This window comes from Procambarus clarkii, chromosome 13 (assembly GCF_040958095.1).
Source record: "Procambarus clarkii isolate CNS0578487 chromosome 13, FALCON_Pclarkii_2.0, whole genome shotgun sequence".
NCBI classification, from domain to species: domain Eukaryota; kingdom Metazoa; phylum Arthropoda; class Malacostraca; order Decapoda; family Cambaridae; genus Procambarus; species Procambarus clarkii.
Window position 1 is genome coordinate 4,546,279 of NC_091162.1, and position 18,537 is coordinate 4,564,815.

At 44.4% G+C, this 18,537-nt stretch overlaps 2 protein-coding genes across 2 annotated transcripts; both read left to right on the forward strand.

Moving 5' to 3' along the window:
• Positions 1-6,720: 6,720 nt before the first annotated feature.
• LOC138364536 (activating signal cointegrator 1 complex subunit 2 homolog) lies at positions 6,721-7,173 on the forward strand. The gene has a single exon (XM_069324191.1). The coding sequence runs from the start codon at positions 6,721-6,723 to the stop codon at positions 7,171-7,173; it is 453 nt and encodes a 150-aa protein (XP_069180292.1).
• A 6,023-nt stretch (positions 7,174-13,196) lies between these two features.
• On the forward strand, positions 13,197-14,234 carry LOC138364538 (flagellar attachment zone protein 1-like). Its single transcript, XM_069324192.1, has one exon. The coding sequence runs from the start codon at positions 13,197-13,199 to the stop codon at positions 14,232-14,234; it is 1,038 nt and encodes a 345-aa protein (XP_069180293.1).
• The last annotated feature ends 4,303 nt before the right edge of the window (positions 14,235-18,537 follow it).

Consider the following 18,537-nt stretch of genomic DNA (forward strand, 5'->3'; position numbering starts at 1 on the left):
GAGGGTGCCACATGTGAGTATACCTGTATGAGGGTGCCACTTGTGAGTATACATGTAAGAGGGTGCCACATGTGAGTATACATGTATGAGGGTGCCACATGTGAGTATACCTGTGTGTGAGTGCCACATGTGAGTATACATGTATGAGGGTGCCACATGTGAGTATACATGTATGAGGGTGCCACATGTGAGTATACCTGTGTGTGAGTGCCACATGTGAGTATACCTGTATGAGGGTGCCACATGTGAGTATACCTGTGTGCGAGTGCCACATGTGAGTATACCTGTATGAGGGTGCCACATGTGAGTATACCTGTGTGTGAGTGCCACATGTGAGTATACATGTATGAGGGTGCCACATGTGAGTATACCTGTAAGAGGGTGCCACATGTGAGTATACATGTATGAGGGTGCCACATGTGAGTATACCTGTATGAGGGTGCCACATGTGAGTATACCTGTATGAGGGTGCCACATGTGAGTATACCTGTATGAGGGTGCCACATGTGAGTATACCTGTGTGTGAGTGCCACATGTGAGTATACATGTATGAGGGTGCCACATGTGAGTATACATGTAAGAGGGTGCCACATGTGAGTATACCTGTATGAGGGTGCCACATGTGAGTATACCTGTATGAGGGTGCCACATGTGAGTATACCTGTGTGTGAGTGCCACATGTGAGTATACATGTATGAGGGTGCCACATGTGAGTATACATGTAAGAGGGTGCCACATGTGAGTATACCTGTATGAGGGTGCCACATGTGAGTATACCTGTATGAGGGTGCCACATGTGAGTATACCTGTGTGTGAGTGCCACATGTGAGTATACATGTATGAGGGTGCCACATGTGAGTATACATGTAAGAGGGTGCCACATGTGAGTATACATGTATGAGGGTGCCACATGTGAGTATACATGTATGAGGGTGCCACATGTGAGTATACATGTATGAGACAGGAAGTTATTAAACAAATCGGACCATATAGCCCCAACGAGTTCCCTTGTCAGGACCAGATATTCCCCAGGGTGCTGAAGGAATGCCAGGATGAGCTCAGTGAGCCCTCGTCTTGCAGAATAAATAAATCATTACAGCCAAACAATGTTCCGGAGTCAATTTGGGTTGCAAATGTGATGCACATTCTCTTATCAAAAGGAATTGATCACTTGATAGATCACTAGATAGCAGTCTCCGTGGCGCAGTGGTAAGACACTCGCCTGGCGTTTCGCAAGCGCCTTGCCTTGGGTTCGAATCCTGGCCGGGGAGGATTGACCGGGCGCCAATCCTTAACTGTAGCCTCTGTTCACCCAGCAGTGAATGGGTACCTGGTTGTTAAACGATTCGGCGGGGTCGTATTCCGGGGAAATTAGGGTTAAGGACCTTGCCCGAAACGCTACGCGTAATAGTGGCTTTACAAGAATGTAAACTCTTGTAAAACTTGCGTTGAACTGTCGGCTTGTTAACTTTCGTCCATTGTATACATATTGCTTCAGTAAATGTTGTCGAAAGAAATTCGGCTGTATCTTGAAATATATATATTAGTAAGTGACAACATGGTTTTACTAGGAACAAATATGCTTTATTTTTCCCATCACTTTACAAGCAGTTGACAATGGCACTATTGAAACATTACATACGGAGACTTCAGCAAAGCCTCTGATACGTTGCCATACTGATACTTTGCCATACTGATACTTTGCCATACTGATACTTTGCCATACTGATACTTTGCCATACTGATACTTTGCCATACGAAAGACTTTTTCTTATTCTTAGAAAATTACATATATGGTATAGGATGGCTAATATCCTCAGAGCTTAGTTGTTTCACAGACAGCATAAGAGTTAGCATAGTGGGAATTAAGTTCAAGTGGGAAACTATTTTATGTATTGTGTTCCAGGGCTTTGTCCTGGGACGTTACCGAATTTTAACAGTAATTGCCGTTGTGAATATGCCCAACATGGGCGGATAGGGGTTGACATGAATGAAGGTAGTGCCAACTATATTCTACCCACTTCAAGACTCCGCTCCAATATAGAAGCATCAAGAAATATGGACCAATAGGCTTTCTACAATTACTTCCATTCAATACCCATTGTTTCGTGTTCTTTCTTGTGTTTGAATTTAATACCCATTCAATACCCATTGTTGAAAGTTTGTTTTCACCTCATCCACCTCACCCAAATGTAGATATAAACTCGAAGATGTGTAAGTTCTATTCAGTTTCAGTTGTGTGTTTGTAAACTAAAGTCTTTGAAAATGTAATAAGTTTTACGAAACGCGCTCAAGTGTCGCGTCAGACTAGAAATAAAAATGAATTTTGGAGAATTGATCTTTGAATTACCATCAACAGTGAAAAGAAACGTAAGAAAGATAGAGAAAATTCGTGTTAGAATTATTAATCTTACTTTTTCGGTCATATTTAATAATATATGTCTACAGGAAAGACTGCTACCAAAATATACTAATATATATATACATATATAATATATATATATATGTATATATATATATATATATATATATATATATATATATATATATATATATATATATATATATATATATATATATATATATATATATATATATATATATATATATATATGTATGCGAACAAGCCTGAATGGTCCCCAGGACAATATGCAACTGAAAACTCACACCCCAGAAGTGACTCGAACCCATACTCCCAGGAGCAACGCAACTGGTATGTACAAGACGCCGCCCACTTGTTATAAATATATGTGTGTGGGGCTTCTATGGGGTACTGGTACTATTAAGGGGTAAGGGTAGTTAGAAGACAGAGTATCAAATATGGGAGAGCTAAAAGGCCCGGCCCCCAAAATAAACTATCCACAGTAGTAATAACTTGCTACTAGACCATATATGTCAGTCTAAGGGTTGATCAATGCGCTCCCACACAGGAAGAAGGGATACTCTATAATTCATGTACTTATTTATTAACCCCTTAACAACCCCCCATATACACTCACACCAATAACAATAATAATAATAACTTTACCACACTATCTTACGTTAAAAGCCTTGGTCCACAATTGACATGTTGTCGCCTCATTACAGCATGACATAGCTCCCTATGATCGCGCACAGAGAACTATGGCAGACTAGACTTACAAACTGGCCTGATGACAGAGATTAGGAAAATACTGACATTCTCCAGAGTGGCGTACAACTGGGGATGACATGACGGATGTAAACAGATGGATGAAAAGGTGTAACAAAGTGTTACTTATATGAACACAAAAAGAATACAAAATAATTGGAATAAATTGGATAACTTTAAGTTCAGGAAGGTCTTGGGTAAATTGTGGTTTGGGATGAATGAGTTTGGGTGGATATAAATAGGAGATGCCTCACATGGGCACTTTCTTTTAATTTGGATATTTTTCTCAAATCTTCTAAACCCAATGATGCATTAATTTGCAACAGAATATATGTAATTGATTATATGCAATGACAACAAATGTGACTTCGAAATATTTGACATTGTTTACATTCGAGAAAGTTTGAAACTGGAGGTTGTATAATCGGCACTTGAATTTGATTGTGTTAATAACGAAGGATAAATACTAAATCAGGATTGTATATTGCCGGTGAACCCACGCGCCAGTATATTGTGGCGTCCCACGAAATGTACTTTTATAAGAGTATGCTTATCTCCATCAAATAAAATAAGCCAAATGTTCATTGGTGGCTGTTCGACACGAAGAGCGATCTACGGTGAGATAGACGGTGCAGGCGGGCAAGTGGGAGCTGCGCCAGTACACGTAGAGAGAGGAGCGAGGTAGTGAGGATAGGCGTGTGTGTGTGCTGTGACCCCCTGCCTGTCTGCCTCCCACTCTCTCCCACTGTCTCTTGGACCATACCCCTGTGAGAGCTGCCTCTCTGTGTCGACGTCTCCTCGCCTAGCAGTGTCTGTCGGTGTGAAACCACCTTCACAGCAGCGATGAGTGACAGTATCACGAGACTGGAAGCCACAGCGAACGAGACAATATCTCCACAGTTCTAGGAGCTGAGACCGAGTCTCTCCCAGCTGGCAGTAACGGTGAAGGAGACAATATCTCCACAGTGCTAGGAGCTGAGACTCTCAGGGCTGGGTAGTGGTGAGAGCTGAACAACGTCATCACAAGGAACATGAAGGCGTCAGCCTGGCTGGTCCTAAAGTGGGTCTTCGCCCTCAACACCATCGTCAGCGGACAACAGGAAAGTTACAAACTAAAAATATATGTATATATATAATTATTTATAATCAACACAATAAGTTTTCACCTAAAACAGTCAACAAGCTTGACCCAAGAGCCACCAAGCTTGACCCCACAGTCACCAAACTTGGTTTAAATATCTAGTATTATCCTGAAAATGACTTAATTAGGTTGTGGGGCGGGGGGGGGGGGGAGCTAGTCTGAGGTTCCAGCTCCTGAGACCTGCATCTTGTGATTGTAGTATTGACTGTGTAGTCATGCTGGCGGCTTTTCCCTAAAAGTGTTTTCCCCTCACTCTAGACTTGACTCAGCCCTCCCCAGGTCAGGCTCCTCCAAACTGTGCTTCACCACAAAGACGTATACCAACTAACGTAGGTCTTAATAAGTCACAGTTTGACAAATAGAGCAGACAGCCACCTGACACTGTAAAGCTTTCACACGGTAAAATAATTAACTGATTTTTCTCATATATAAATTAATATTATTATATTTTGCGGGTGCGTGCATAGTTAGGCCTCGGTAAAGATAGTTGGGGTGTTTGTGTTACGGTGTTTGTGTTACGGTGTTTGTGTTACGGTGTTTTAGGGAGTGTTTATACTCAACCGTCTCCTCAGGCTAGGCTCGCTAAAGCAGCGACCACCCCTTAAGACGCATTCATACATTTGTATTTATTGTGTATTAAAAAATAACTTTGTTCTCATAAACAAATTAATAATATTATATGTCAAAGTTCTATGTATAGTTAGGCATAAGTTATGTGTCTAGGTTCTGTTGGCGATTATTTGTATTTGAAGTACGTGGGCGTGGAATTTACGGCGTTGTGGTTAGTAGAAAAGTCGTCAATGAGGCAGTGTTCGATAAATGTTCGAACGTCATCAGTTGTGAGTCTTGTGTAAAGCGTTTTTCATTTATAAACTGCGAGTTTGGCGGCAGGATTAATGAGCATTTGGCTTTTGTTGATGAGGATGGGCTGCAATTGATGAGGATGTTAATACGTCTCACAATCAGGCCATTCTCAAAGTAAAGTGGTTCTAATGACCAACCAGCCACCCTGGTTAAATACCTGGATATTTAGTCAGGTATTTGTGATGGTCTGAAAGTATATTATGGTTCCATAATACCATAAAAGGCAAGGGGACCTTTGTCCTGCACAGAGAATACTCTCAAGTTATTACTTTATTGAATTATATATCACTGGTTTAAAAAATATGTATGCAAGTTTACGCATCACTTCTTTGAAACGGTCTGAAGAATTTGTTTTTTTGTATATGGAATTCTTGGAGATAATGTAATAGTTATTGAATTTCATATTTCATACGTATGAGAATAAAACACCATATTAACATAATGAAACATAATGGAACCTAACTTAACATAACCTTAACTTAAAGTAACTTTAACCTAACGTAACCTTAACCTATACTAACCATGGATAGGGAATAGATAATAGCACTAATTTTCTATTTTTTCTAAAGTTTTTATTATTTTTTATTTTTATATTTACATGCAAGGCATGCTAATAAGTACAATAAAACAAGGACATAAGAATTAAACAAAACAAACAACGTACACAATCACCGGCCTGAAGGGCCAACAACAAAACAATAACACGTAGCACAAACAAAATTCACAACAACAGTACATAAGGACAAATAACAACATGAAAGGAAACACATAAAACAAGCACAGTAAACAACGTAAAATAACAAGAATAGTAACAGGCAGGGACAACGAAACAGCCTGAAGGGCACTTCACAAATACAAACAGGCGCAACAACAGTACACTAATCCACATATTTGTCCGGAAACTGGTCCCTCGGAAACCGGACAGTGTACGCCTCCCAGCATACCCATGTCGCAAGCACATCTTCCTCATAGGAAGTAACCATACAGTCCGGAACCCCTGATACGAAGGCATCTAAGCTCGGGACCCAAACGGCCCCCCAAGCCATGGGAACTGGAGCCACATGCTCCCACAAAACAGGGGGTCCGGCCCTGAGCAACAAAGACCGCGATATCCTCAACCGGCCGCATTCGAGTAACCGCACGCCACTTCCTCGACGGCATCACCAAAGCCCGCAACGCAGCAGAAGAAAACACAGAGGAGGACGCAGGAGGGGGGGGGGGAGACACGGGAGACACCAGTGCAGGGGGCAAGACCACAGGGGACCACGCTGAAACAACCACACTCTCTGGTACCGGCTGGGACTCCCCACGACGAATATTTTTCTTCAGCACCAGAACCATTCCACGACCCACACCATCACCTGATCAACCAGGCTGTGACTCATACGTCAGGCTGCGAGCAGCCGCGTCCAACAGCCTGGTTGATCAGTCCAGCAACCAGGAGGCCTGGTCGACGACCGGGCTGCGGGGACACTAAGCCCCGGAAGCACCTCAAGGTAACCTTAAGGTATCACTGGCACCATCTACGTCAGGCGGAGCGACCACCCCCACCGCGGAGAACCTCCTGCAGAAGAAAGAACATGAGATGAGTCTAATGCACTATCATCGCCAGCAGCGGGCACATGGACCTCAGCCTCCACCGTTGTCATCGAGCGCGACACACCCACAACCACCCCATCGTCTCCCGAAGACCCACTGGCGTCGTAGTCCCCCACATCAGCCTAGGCAGAAGAAAAATGCCGGGAACGTTTGGGCTTTGGCCGCACATCATCTGAGCCGGAGGCGGACCCAGAAACACGGGTATTACAAGCCGGACGAACCGACACCCGGCACAGAACAGCAGCAACCTCAATCACAGGGGGAACCGGGCAACCCACAACAGAAGGTACCGCAACCACCCCAGCACCCAGCACAGCCGGGACACAAGGGAAGGACGCAGGGTCAGGCACAGCAGCTGGAGAAGACAAAGAGGCAGATGTCGGCGACGTGCAGAGAACACCCAGAAGATCCACCAGAGCAGCAGGGACACCAACCGTAGCAGGACGATCATTCGGAAACGGCACAACGTCTGAAGGAAGAGCGACAACAGCAGGAGGTGCTCCAGGAGGCACGAGGGGGGTGGGGGCCCACATCATCGGACGGAACAGCCACATCCTCACCCACGGAATCCTTCTCCATAGGGAGTGGCGGAAAGTCCTCCTCATGGAAGAGGTTTATGGGCGCAATGGCAGCCTCAGAACACACAGCAGCCTGATGCCCTAACATGCCACACTTGAAACATGTTAGTGGTTGCCGGCCGTAGTACACCAGGACGTAGTACCCCATGAGATGGACTGAAGATGGAATGTCCGACCTCAGGCGCATCCCCAGAGTATGAATGTTCGTCCTCAAACCCTTGAATTTCTCAGAGGAAAGCGGATGCAGTCACACGCTAACCACAGCATCAAACCGGCCGAAGTATCGCCTAAGCAGGTCCTCGGGAAACTCCAAACGCGCCCCATGAACACTCACATATGTAATGGCACCACTACGATCTGAAATGGAACAGAGCTGGCACCATCCGGCAGTGGCAAGGACTGTCCCTCGTAGCGCTGGAGAAACTCACAGTACGCCGCCTCCCCCAGAAACTTGATAATTACTCGGTGCGCATTTACATCAATCTCCTCCACAGGTACACAGAGTATGTCACACATGACGAGCTCCACTTCAGGATACCCAGCATGGCCAGAAAATTCCAGATCCACAGTGTGCACCCTCACAACAGGGGGTAGAGGTCCCCCCATTATGGAGCGCCACCGACGATCACCGAATGACTACTGGAGCCAGGCATCAAATGCAGGGCGGGCAGAAACTGTCACACCCCCTGCCGGCCAAACCGGCAAAATCCCACCAACTATCGGAGAGGTCAGGCAACACGTCCTCACCCCACAGTAGCCAAGCATGGGGTTTTGAAGTAATTACCTCCAGGGTACTTCCTCTCTGAGGCAACCCATCCTCATAACAAGTCTATTCCTTCCAGCAGTCAACCCCAAAGATGCATTCATCAATTTTAACATTCTGTTCATTCAAAACAGAACTTTTCTCAAATATAAATTAATATTATTTTATATTAGCATATTGTGCTTATTTAGGCACTTGTTAGGTTAGGTGTTTAGGTTCTGTTGGTGCCTATTTGTATTTGTAGTACGTGGGTGAAGCATTTACAGCGTTGTGGTTCACACAAATGTCGTCAGCAAAGCAATTGTTACGGAAGTGTTTGGACGTCATCAGTTGTGAATCATTTGTAAACTGTTTTTCATTCTTAAACAGAGGGTTTGGCGGGTGCATGGAATGGACTTTGTTTATTAGGACGGGCTGCCTAATGACAGGTTGCTCACAACTGATGACGTTGGAACTGTTCTCAAACAGTGTACATCGCTCACTTCCTATGTTTGAATCACATCACTCAAAATGCTTCAACATTTTACTGCGAACACAAATGACTGTAAACACAGCTAAAGTACTCAAATTTCCTCATCATAAGTTTAACTTACCACAACTTTGTAATAGTTACATTAAAGTTCACTTATATTGGAGAAAATATAGTTTTTTTGATTAACCAATAAGTAAAAATGTATGAGTCTTTAGCGTGACCGAGTATGGCCGAGCATGACCTGAGGATGGCCGAGCATGACCTGAGGATGGCCGAGCAAGACCTGAGGATGGCCGAGCATGACCTGAGGATGGCCGAGCATGACCTTAGGATGGTCGAGCATGACCTGAGGATGGCCGAGCATGACCTGAGGATGGCCGAGCATGACCTGAGGATGGCCGAGCATGACCTGAGGATGGCCGAGCATGACCTGAGGATTGTCGGAAAATCCGACACCATTTAATAATAATATCATACAGATAATAGCTGTATTACCAACAAGTTACCCATAGAAAACGTAACTTGTAGTGGAATTACCGTCTATAGAAAACGGGATATCATCACCACACACTATTATAATTCACCAGCTATTCTGCTGGGAATTATTCTTAAATACATAAGTCTTTGGACTTTACCATCATAAAAACATCTTATATAAATTAACTTAATTATCAATATTAAAGTAGAGTAAATGTGACCCTTCTATCACTTTCTGAAATCTGGACAAAGTAGGCCAGGCGTCAGGGAGGAAGGAGGCAGCCATTGTTGTGTCACCTCCGAGACGTGTGGAGCAAATTTGGCTCCTATCATTCTGACAATGTCGGCCAGACGTCAATAGAATGGAGTGTTAAACAGCCATTGTTGTTTATTGAGACCAGAGGCTCACACGGGAGCAAATTCGGCTCCTGTTAATTTTACTTGGACGTAGTGTTATGGAAGCCAAAAGTGTACCATTATCAACACGCTGTCTACAAATCAAGTTAAGTGTCTATCCGAAACCCGTTTATCATTCATTTATGGCCATTAATGTCAGGATATAGGGTGACCCGGTTAGATCGCGAAATCGCCTCAAACTAAAGGTAATTAAGCCAGGTCTTCATGTTCCATGTACTGTATAGTGTTTTCTCTGATATAGCTTGTCATATATAGGATTCTGGCTTCACAGCTAGCGCACTTTTGACAGGTCAAGACGAGGAAGAGTTTGTGCACCAGTTACTGGGTGATGGAAGCTGCCTCAAAGAGGATAATTTGGTGTCTACACCCTAGTTATACCTGGTGGACTAACCTGCTGTACTATAAGATAAGGAACCTCATCAATGTATGTAGCTATTACTGTAGTTTGATTGGCTGCATATATATTAATTTAATAACCCCCCCCTAATGTGTAGAGGATCGATTTGTGAGATTATAAGATTATTGCAGAAATACAGTCCACTTATCATTATACAAATTGCTATCGAAGTATATAAATTAACGTAAATATAAATTCATATAAATTAAATAAATATAAATCTCACAGGTCGGTTCCCACATTATTTGGTCCTTCGAACCGGATTATTCGGTCCTATGAACCCACATTTGGTCATCTTAGTACCGGATGAACCAGTTAACCAGTGGATTCATTAAATATACTAGTGCAGTGTTATTTAAACAAAGCCAGCAGTCAAGACGGCAGCGTAGCCTCGAGGGAGCTCAGGAGCCTCCCTCAGCCCAGTTCAGCTTCGTCAGCGGTTTCATGCACACCCACAGATATTTGGTGGCGTGTTATTTCGTGAAATGACAGCGCTAATATTGAAGCCAGCCTAATTAGTGACTGTGTCTTCGCGAGATTGTTCACGGATTTCGTGGTGTTACATTTCGCGAGAGATTATCTACGAATTTTGTGGAGTTTATTTCGCGAGGTCACTAATAATATTTAATACTTCTTGATAATATTAGAAGTTTCATAGAGGCTAATTAAGAGGCTATTATCAATAATTGTGTATATTATTTCTCCAAGATAGAGAATTATTTAATATATATTGCACTAGTGATCACAGTATAATATTTACTAATTGCCAACCCACAACAGGGTAGGATATTACCATTGACTAGTTGAACTATTATTGTTCATCCTAGTCCCATTATTACCATAGTCAGTTGTACTATATTGAACAACCTAACACCATTAATGAATGGTTCAGACCCTATTTTGGGTGTAATTTTTATCAACTCGAGTTGAGTTGTATATATAATAATTTACTTATGATCATTACACCTTTGAGTGATTAATTAGTGTCTCTACCATCCTAGGGTGATATAGAAGAGCTAACCTAAAGGTACTTCCGGTGACACTGGTTTATCACTCAAATCATTAGTGTGGATGATTGTATATATATATAATGTGTATTTATTTTAAGTGCTAACCTCTAGTAGAGGTAGGATTACAGCCTAGCGAGTGCAGAATTTACCCTAGGCTACCATCAGTGCTTGTTCAGTATTATGAGCAGCCCAAGTACAAGTCCCACAAGGCTTCACCAACTAGCCAGTATGGATAATGCAGGGAGAATGAAAAGAACCCTTGCAGGTCTTAAAGGCCACTTAACAAGACAGATCAAGAAATGTGAAGATTTGTCACAACAATCAACAGTTGATTATGCTGACCTGGAAAGCTATTATCAAGCAGCTGCAGGTAAATTTGAGCAAATCAAATGCCAAATGGCTGTCCTTGTGGGGACAGACTACTACCATCGATTCATCGGTAGCCCTACTAAATATCAGGGCATAACCATGTTAAACTCTGCAGGAGGTAAATTACTCTCAGGCCCAGTATCAAGCCTGAGGAGACCTATGCCTGCAGATAAACAATACCAATAGAAACTAAATTTGTCAGCTGATTATATTTCTCCAGTAGCATTATACTAAGGAGATTACAGCTGACTATAGTAGCAGAGGTTGATGTTAGTATCATCATTTAAAGCTGAAGATGAGTTCATGAGGCCTCAGTGGCAAATCAGTGAACAGTAGCCTAAAACAGCTACAAGTCACTGCGACCAATGTCACTGAACCCACTGCAGTCTCAGAACCATACTTTACTTTAATGATGAGCTATTCAATCTTCTGAATCAATTAACTAAATTAAACCCCAATAAATCTGATGACTGATTTGATACATTTATTATTTAATCAAGATGTATTCCATGGGCCTCAGTGTTTATATATCAGTGACCAGTTACCTGAAGAAACTTCAAGTTATATCTAATGTCACTGATCTCACTGCAGTCCCTGAATCATACTTGACTGTAGTACTTGATCACATTCAGTCTTCTGGGTTAAATAATATGTAATAAGGCTTGAATATTAGCCTTTCAAGAGTTGACAGGGAAATGAAATCGCATTAGACTTCTAACCCCTGCAACTCTAGTACGGGACATCCGTCCTGTACGAACAGACACACAAATGTGTGATTACTAACTACTAACATCAAATTAATGTAATAATTCGAAGGAGGAGTATCGGTGTTCGTCTGTTCTAAACAGGACTTCGACCCGTGAGCAGCCCCCTGGGGAATTATGTCGGAAAATCCGACACCATTTAATAATAATATCATACAGATAATAGCTGTATTACCAACAAGTTACCCATAGAAAACGTAACTTGTAGTGGAATTACCGTCTATAGAAAACGGGATATCATCACCACACACTATTATAATTCACCAGCTATTCTGCTGGGAATTATTCTTAAATACATAAGTCTTTGGACTTTACCATCATAAAAACATCTTATATAAATTAACTTAATTATCAATATTAAAGTAGAGTAAATGTGACCCTTCTATCACTTTCTGAAATCTGGACAAAGTAGGCCAGGCGTCAGGGAGGAAGGAGGCAGCCATTGTTGTGTCACCTCCGAGACGTGTGGAGCAAATTTGGCTCCTATCATTCTGGACAATGTCGGCCAGACGTCAATAGAATGGAGTGTTAAACAGCCATTGTTGTTTATTGAGACCAGAGGCTCACACGGGAGCAAATTCGGCTCCTGTTAATTTTACTTGGACGTAGTGTTATGGAAGCCAAAAGTGTACCATTATCAACACGCTGTCTACAAATCAAGTTAAGTGTCTATCCGAAACCCGTTTATCATTCATTTATGGCCATTAATGTCAGGATATAGGGTGACCCGGTTAGATCGCGAAATCGCCTCAAACTAAAGGTAATTAAGCCAGGTCTTCATGTTCCATGTACTGTATAGTGTTTTCTCTGATATAGCTTGTCATATATAGGATTCTGGCTTCACAGCTAGCGCACTTTTGACAGGTCAAGACGAGGAAGAGTTTGTGCACCAGTTACTGGGTGATGGAAGCTGCCTCAAAGAGGATAATTTGGTGTCTACACCCTAGTTATACCTGGTGGACTAACCTGCTGTACTATAAGATAAGGAACCTCATCAATGTATGTAGCTATTACTGTAGTTTGATTGGCTGCATATATATTAATTTAATAACCCCCCCTAATGTGTAGAGGATCGATTTGTGAGATTATAAGATTATTGCAGAAATACAGTCCACTTATCATTATACAAATTGCTATCGAAGTATATAAATTAACGTAAATATAAATTCATATAAATTAAATAAATATAAATCTCACAGGTCGGTTCCCACAAGGATGGCCGAGCATGACCTGAGGATGGTCGAGCATGACCTGAGGATGGCCGAGCATGACCTGAGGATGGTCGAGCATGACCTGAGGATGGCCGAGCATGACCTGAGGATGGCCGAGCATGACCTGAGGATGGCCGAGCATGACCTGAGGATGGCCGAGCATGACCTGAGGATGGCCGAGCATGACCTGAGGATGGTCGAGCATAACCTGAGGATGGCCGAGCATGACCTGAGGATGGTCGAGCATGACCTGAGGATGGCCGAGCATGACCTGAGGATGGCCGAGCATGACCTGAGGATGGTCGAGCATGACCTGAGGATGGTCGAGCATGACCTGAGGATGGTCGAGCATGACCTGAGGATGGTCGAGCATGACCTGAGGATGGCCGAGCATGACCTGAGGATGGTCGAGCATGACCTGAGGATGGTCGAGCATGACCTGAGGATGGTCGAGCATGACCTGAGGATGGTCGAGCATGACCTGAGGATGGTCGAGCATGACCTGAGGATGGCCGAGCATGACCTGAGGATGGTCGAGCATGACCTGAGGATGGTCGAGCATGACCTGAGGATGGCCGAGCATGACCTGAGGATGGTCGAGCATGGCCTGAGGATGGCCGAGCATGACCTGAGGATGGTCGAGCATGACCTGAGGATGGCCGAGCATGACCTGAGGATGGCCGAGCATGACCTGAGGATGGCCGAGCATGACCTGAGAATGGCCGAGCATGACCTGAGGATGGCCGAGCATGACCTGAGGATAGCCAATCATGACCTGAGGATGGCCGAGCATGACCTGAGGATTGCCAATCATGACCTGAGGATGGCCGAGTATAGCTTGAGGGTATCCGAGCATAGCCTGAGGATGGTCGAGCATAGCCTGAGGATGGTCGAGCATGGCCTGAGGATGGCCGAGCATGGCCTGAGGATAGCCAATCATGACCTGAGGATTGCCAATCATGACCTGAGGATGGCCGAGCATGACCTGAGGATGGCCGAGTATAGCTTGAGGGTATCCGAGCATAGCCTGAGGTTGGTCTAGTATAGCCTGAGGATGTCCGAGCATTGCTTGAGGATGGACGAGCATAGCCTGAGGATGGCCGAGCATAGCTTGAGGATGACCGAGCATGGCCTGAGGATGGCCGAGCAAGGCTTTAGGATGGCCGAGCAAGGCCAGAGGATGGGCAATCATGCCTTGTGGATGGCAAAGCATAGCCTGAAGATGGCCGAGCAAGGCCTAAGGATGGTCGAGCATGCCCTGAGCATGGCCGAGCAACGCCTGAGCATGGCCGAGCAAGGCTTAAGTATGGTCGAGCATACCCTGAGGATGGCCGAGCATGACTACCAACTTGTTTATTATCAAAACGTGTTTATAGTTAGGATGTAGGCCTATGCTGTGTATTCGTGTGTGTGTGTGTGTCACTGTAGTCCGGAAAATGTGGATTTTGAGGGGAGCCACGACCCCCTTGGGCGTCTAGGGGTACCTACACTCTCTTAGTGATGACGTTACAGGGAGCCTCGAACTCACTTGGGCGTTTAAGGGTACATACACTCTTTTAGTGAAGGTGTTACAGGGAGCCTCGACCCCCTTGGGCGTCTAGGGGTACCTACACTCTCTTAGTGAAGGGGTTACAGGGAGCCTCGACCTCCTTGGGCGTCTAGGGGTACCTACACTCTCTTAGTGAAGGGGTTACAGGTAGCCTCGACCTCCTTGGGCGTCTAGGGGTACCTACACTCTCTTAGTGAAGGGGTTACAGGTAGCCTCGACCCCCTTGGGCGTCTAGGGGTACCTACACTCTCTTAGTGAAGGGGTTACAGGGAGCCTCGACCTCCTTGGGCGTCTAGGGGTACCTACACTCTCTTAGTGAAGGGGTTACAGGTAGCCTCGACCCCCTTGGGCGTCTAGGGGTACCTACACTCTCTTAGTGAAGGGGTTACAGGGAGCCTCGACCTCCTTGGGCGTCTAGGGGTACCTACACTCTCTTAGTGAAGGGGTTACAGGTAGCCTCGACCCCCTTGGGCGTCTAGGGGTACCTACACTATCTTAGTGAAGGGGTTACAGGGAGCCTCGACCTCCTTGGGCGTCTAGGGGTACCTACACTCTCTTAGTGAAGGGGTTACAGGGAGCCTCGACCTCCTTGGGCGTCTAGGGGTACCTACACTATCTTAGTGAAGGGGTTACAGGGAGCCTCGACCTCCTTGGGCGTCTAGGGGTACCTACATTCTCTTAGTGAAGGGGTTACAGGTAGCCTCGACCCCCTTGGGCGTCTAGGGGTACCTACACTCTCTTAGTGAAGACGTTACAGGGAGCGGGTGTAGGAAACAGCTCATCTCTGCTCTTCACCTCGGAAGGTTTGGTCCAGATTTTTTATTTAAAAATTAATAGCACATTTAAATTCTCCTAATATCACGTAGTATTTTGACGTATATTTTACCAACGGAACAGTATGTCAATTTCGCGACTCGCGAAATTGACATACTGTTCCGTTTTCGGTTTTGGGTAGTATGGTAAGTTAGGATAAGGGCATTTTACTACGACAGTTTCTTGACGTTGGGAAACCTTCGGAGGACGGACTGCCTGGTTTGCCAGAGTGGAAGTATCGACGGTGACTTGGATATTATTTAAGTATTGTTGGGTTTACCTGGTCAGCATCTCTAGTGGTCTCGATGGGGGCCAGGAAACCAACGACATGCCAAAGGTCGTTGGTTTCATAACAACATAAACTAGAGGTTCTGGCTTATGACACTCCCATACCACCCATGTATCATCTTGAAATGTCTAGATGAAACCAACCTTGAGCGTCTGGTCTCCATCCTCAGACATCAAAGCAAACATAAAGGAGTTATCTTCTATTGATATAGATTAAGCTTTCCGGCGTATTACGAATTCAGTTTTCTTTCACGGCTTCAGGTGACTTTCATTCCATAAACTTTATGGAAATTTGGACAGCAATTAGAAGTGAGGTAAACGTCTCTTGAGGCCACAGAGGCCACGTTACAACCTCCAGGATATTATAAAATATTGCACAAGACCACCTCCAAGTTGTAACATAGAACACAAGACCACCTCCCAGTTGTAACATAGAACACAAGACCACCTTCCAGTTGTAACATAGAACACAAGGCCACCTCCCAGTTGTAACATAGAACACAAGACCACCTCCCAGTTGTAACATAGAACACAAGACCACCTTCCAGTTGTAACATAGAACACAAGACCACCTCCCAGTTGTAACATAGAACACAAGACCACCTTCCAGTTGTAACATAGAACACAAGACCACCTTCCAGTTGTAACACAGAACACAAGACCACCTCCCAGTTGTAACATAGAACACAAGGCCACCTCCCAGTTGTAACATAGAACACAAGACCACCTCCCAGTTGTAACATAGAACACAAGACCACCTTCCAGTTGTAACATAGAACACAAGACCACCTCCCAGTTGTAACATAGAACACAAGACCACCTCCCAGTTGTAACATAGAACACAAGGCCACCTCCCAGTTGTAACATAGAACACAAGACCACCTCCCAGTTGTAACATAGAACACAAGACCACCTTCCAGTTGTAACATAGAACACAAGACCACCTTCCAGTTGTAACATAGAACACAAGGCCACCTTCCAGTTGTAACACAGAACACAAGACCACCTCCCAGTTGTAACATAGAACACAAGACCACCTCCCAGTTGTAACACAGAACACAAGACCACCTCCCAGTTGTAACATAGAACACAAGGCCACCTTCCAGTTGTAACATAGAACACAAGGCCACCTTCCAGTTGTAACATAGAACACAAGACCACCTCCCAGTTGTAACACAGAACACAAGACCACCTCCCAGTTGTAACATAGAACACAAGGCCACCTTCCAGTTGTAACATAGAACACAAGACCACCTCCCAGTTGTAACACAGAACACAAGACCACCTCCCAGTTGTAACACAGAGCACAAGACCACCTTCCAGTTGTAACATAGAACACAAGACCACCTTCCAGTTGTAACACAGAACACAAGACCACCTCCCAGTTGTAACATAGAACACAAGACCACCTCCCAGTTGTAACACAGAACACAAGACCACCTCCCAGTTGTAACATAGAACACAAGGCCACCTTCCAGTTGTAACATAGAACACAAGACCACCTCCCAGTTGTAACACAGAACACAAGACCACCTCCCAGTTGTAACATAGAACACAAGACCACCTCCCAGTTGTAACATAGAACACAAGGCCACCTTCCAGTTGTAACATAGAACACAAGACCACCTTCCAGTTGTAACACAGAACACAAGACCACCTCCCAGTTGTAACATAGAACACAAGACCACCTCCCAGTTGTAACACAGAACACAAGACCACCTCCCAGTTGTAACATAGAACACAAGACCACCTTCCAGTTGTAACATAGAACACAAGACCACCTCCCAGTTGTAACACAGAACACAAGACCACCTCCCAGTTGTAACACAGAGCACAAGACCACCTTCCAGTTGTAACATAGAACACAAGACCACCTCCCAGTTGTAACACAGAACACAAGACCACCTCCCAGTTGTAACATAGAACACAAGACCACCTCCCAGCTGTAACATAGAACTCCAATGAACACCCTCCTCCCCCCCCCATCATCATTCGCTCTGTGAATACTGTTATGGGAGAGAGTATCCGAAGGTTCTGGAGGAGCCAGTTAGTATTAACTGACCATGAATGTATATTAAATTGACTGTACTCACCTAGTTGTGCTCACCTAGCTTGCGGGAGTTGAGTTCTGGCTCTTTGGTCCCGCCTCTCAACTGTCAATGAACTAATGTACAGATTCCTGAGCCTATTGGGCTCTATCATATCTACACTTGAAACTGTGTATGGAGTCAGCCTCCACCACATCATTTCCTAATGCATTCCATTTGTCAACCACTGATATAAAAAAAAAAATATTTCTAAAAATACTCTCTATGGCTCATTTGGGCACTCAATTTCCACCTGTGTTCCCTAGTGCGTGTGTTTGTTGTGTTAAATAGCCTGTCAATATCTACCCTATCAATTCCTTTGAGAATCTTGTATGTGGTGATCATATCCCCCCCTAACTTTTCTGTCTTCCAGCGACGTGAAGTTTAATTTCTGTAGTCTCTCCTCGTAGTTCATACTTCTCAGTTCGGGTATTAGTCTGGTGGCAAACCTTTGAACCTTTTCCAGTTTAGTCTTATGCTTGACTAGATATGGACTCCATACTGGAGCCGCATACTCCAGGATTGGTCTGACATATGTGGTATACAAAGTTCTGTATGATTCCTTACACAAGTTTCTAAAGGCCGTTCCTATGTTAGCCAACCTGGCA

What these genes read in the sequence shown, in the direction of transcription:
- LOC138364536 (XM_069324191.1), top strand. Translation starts at nt 6,721, where the DNA reads ATGAGTCTAATGCACTATCATCGCCAGCAGCGGGCACATGGACCTCAG.
- LOC138364538 (XM_069324192.1), top strand. Translation starts at nt 13,197, where the DNA reads ATGGCCGAGCATGACCTGAGGATGGTCGAGCATGACCTGAGGATGGCC.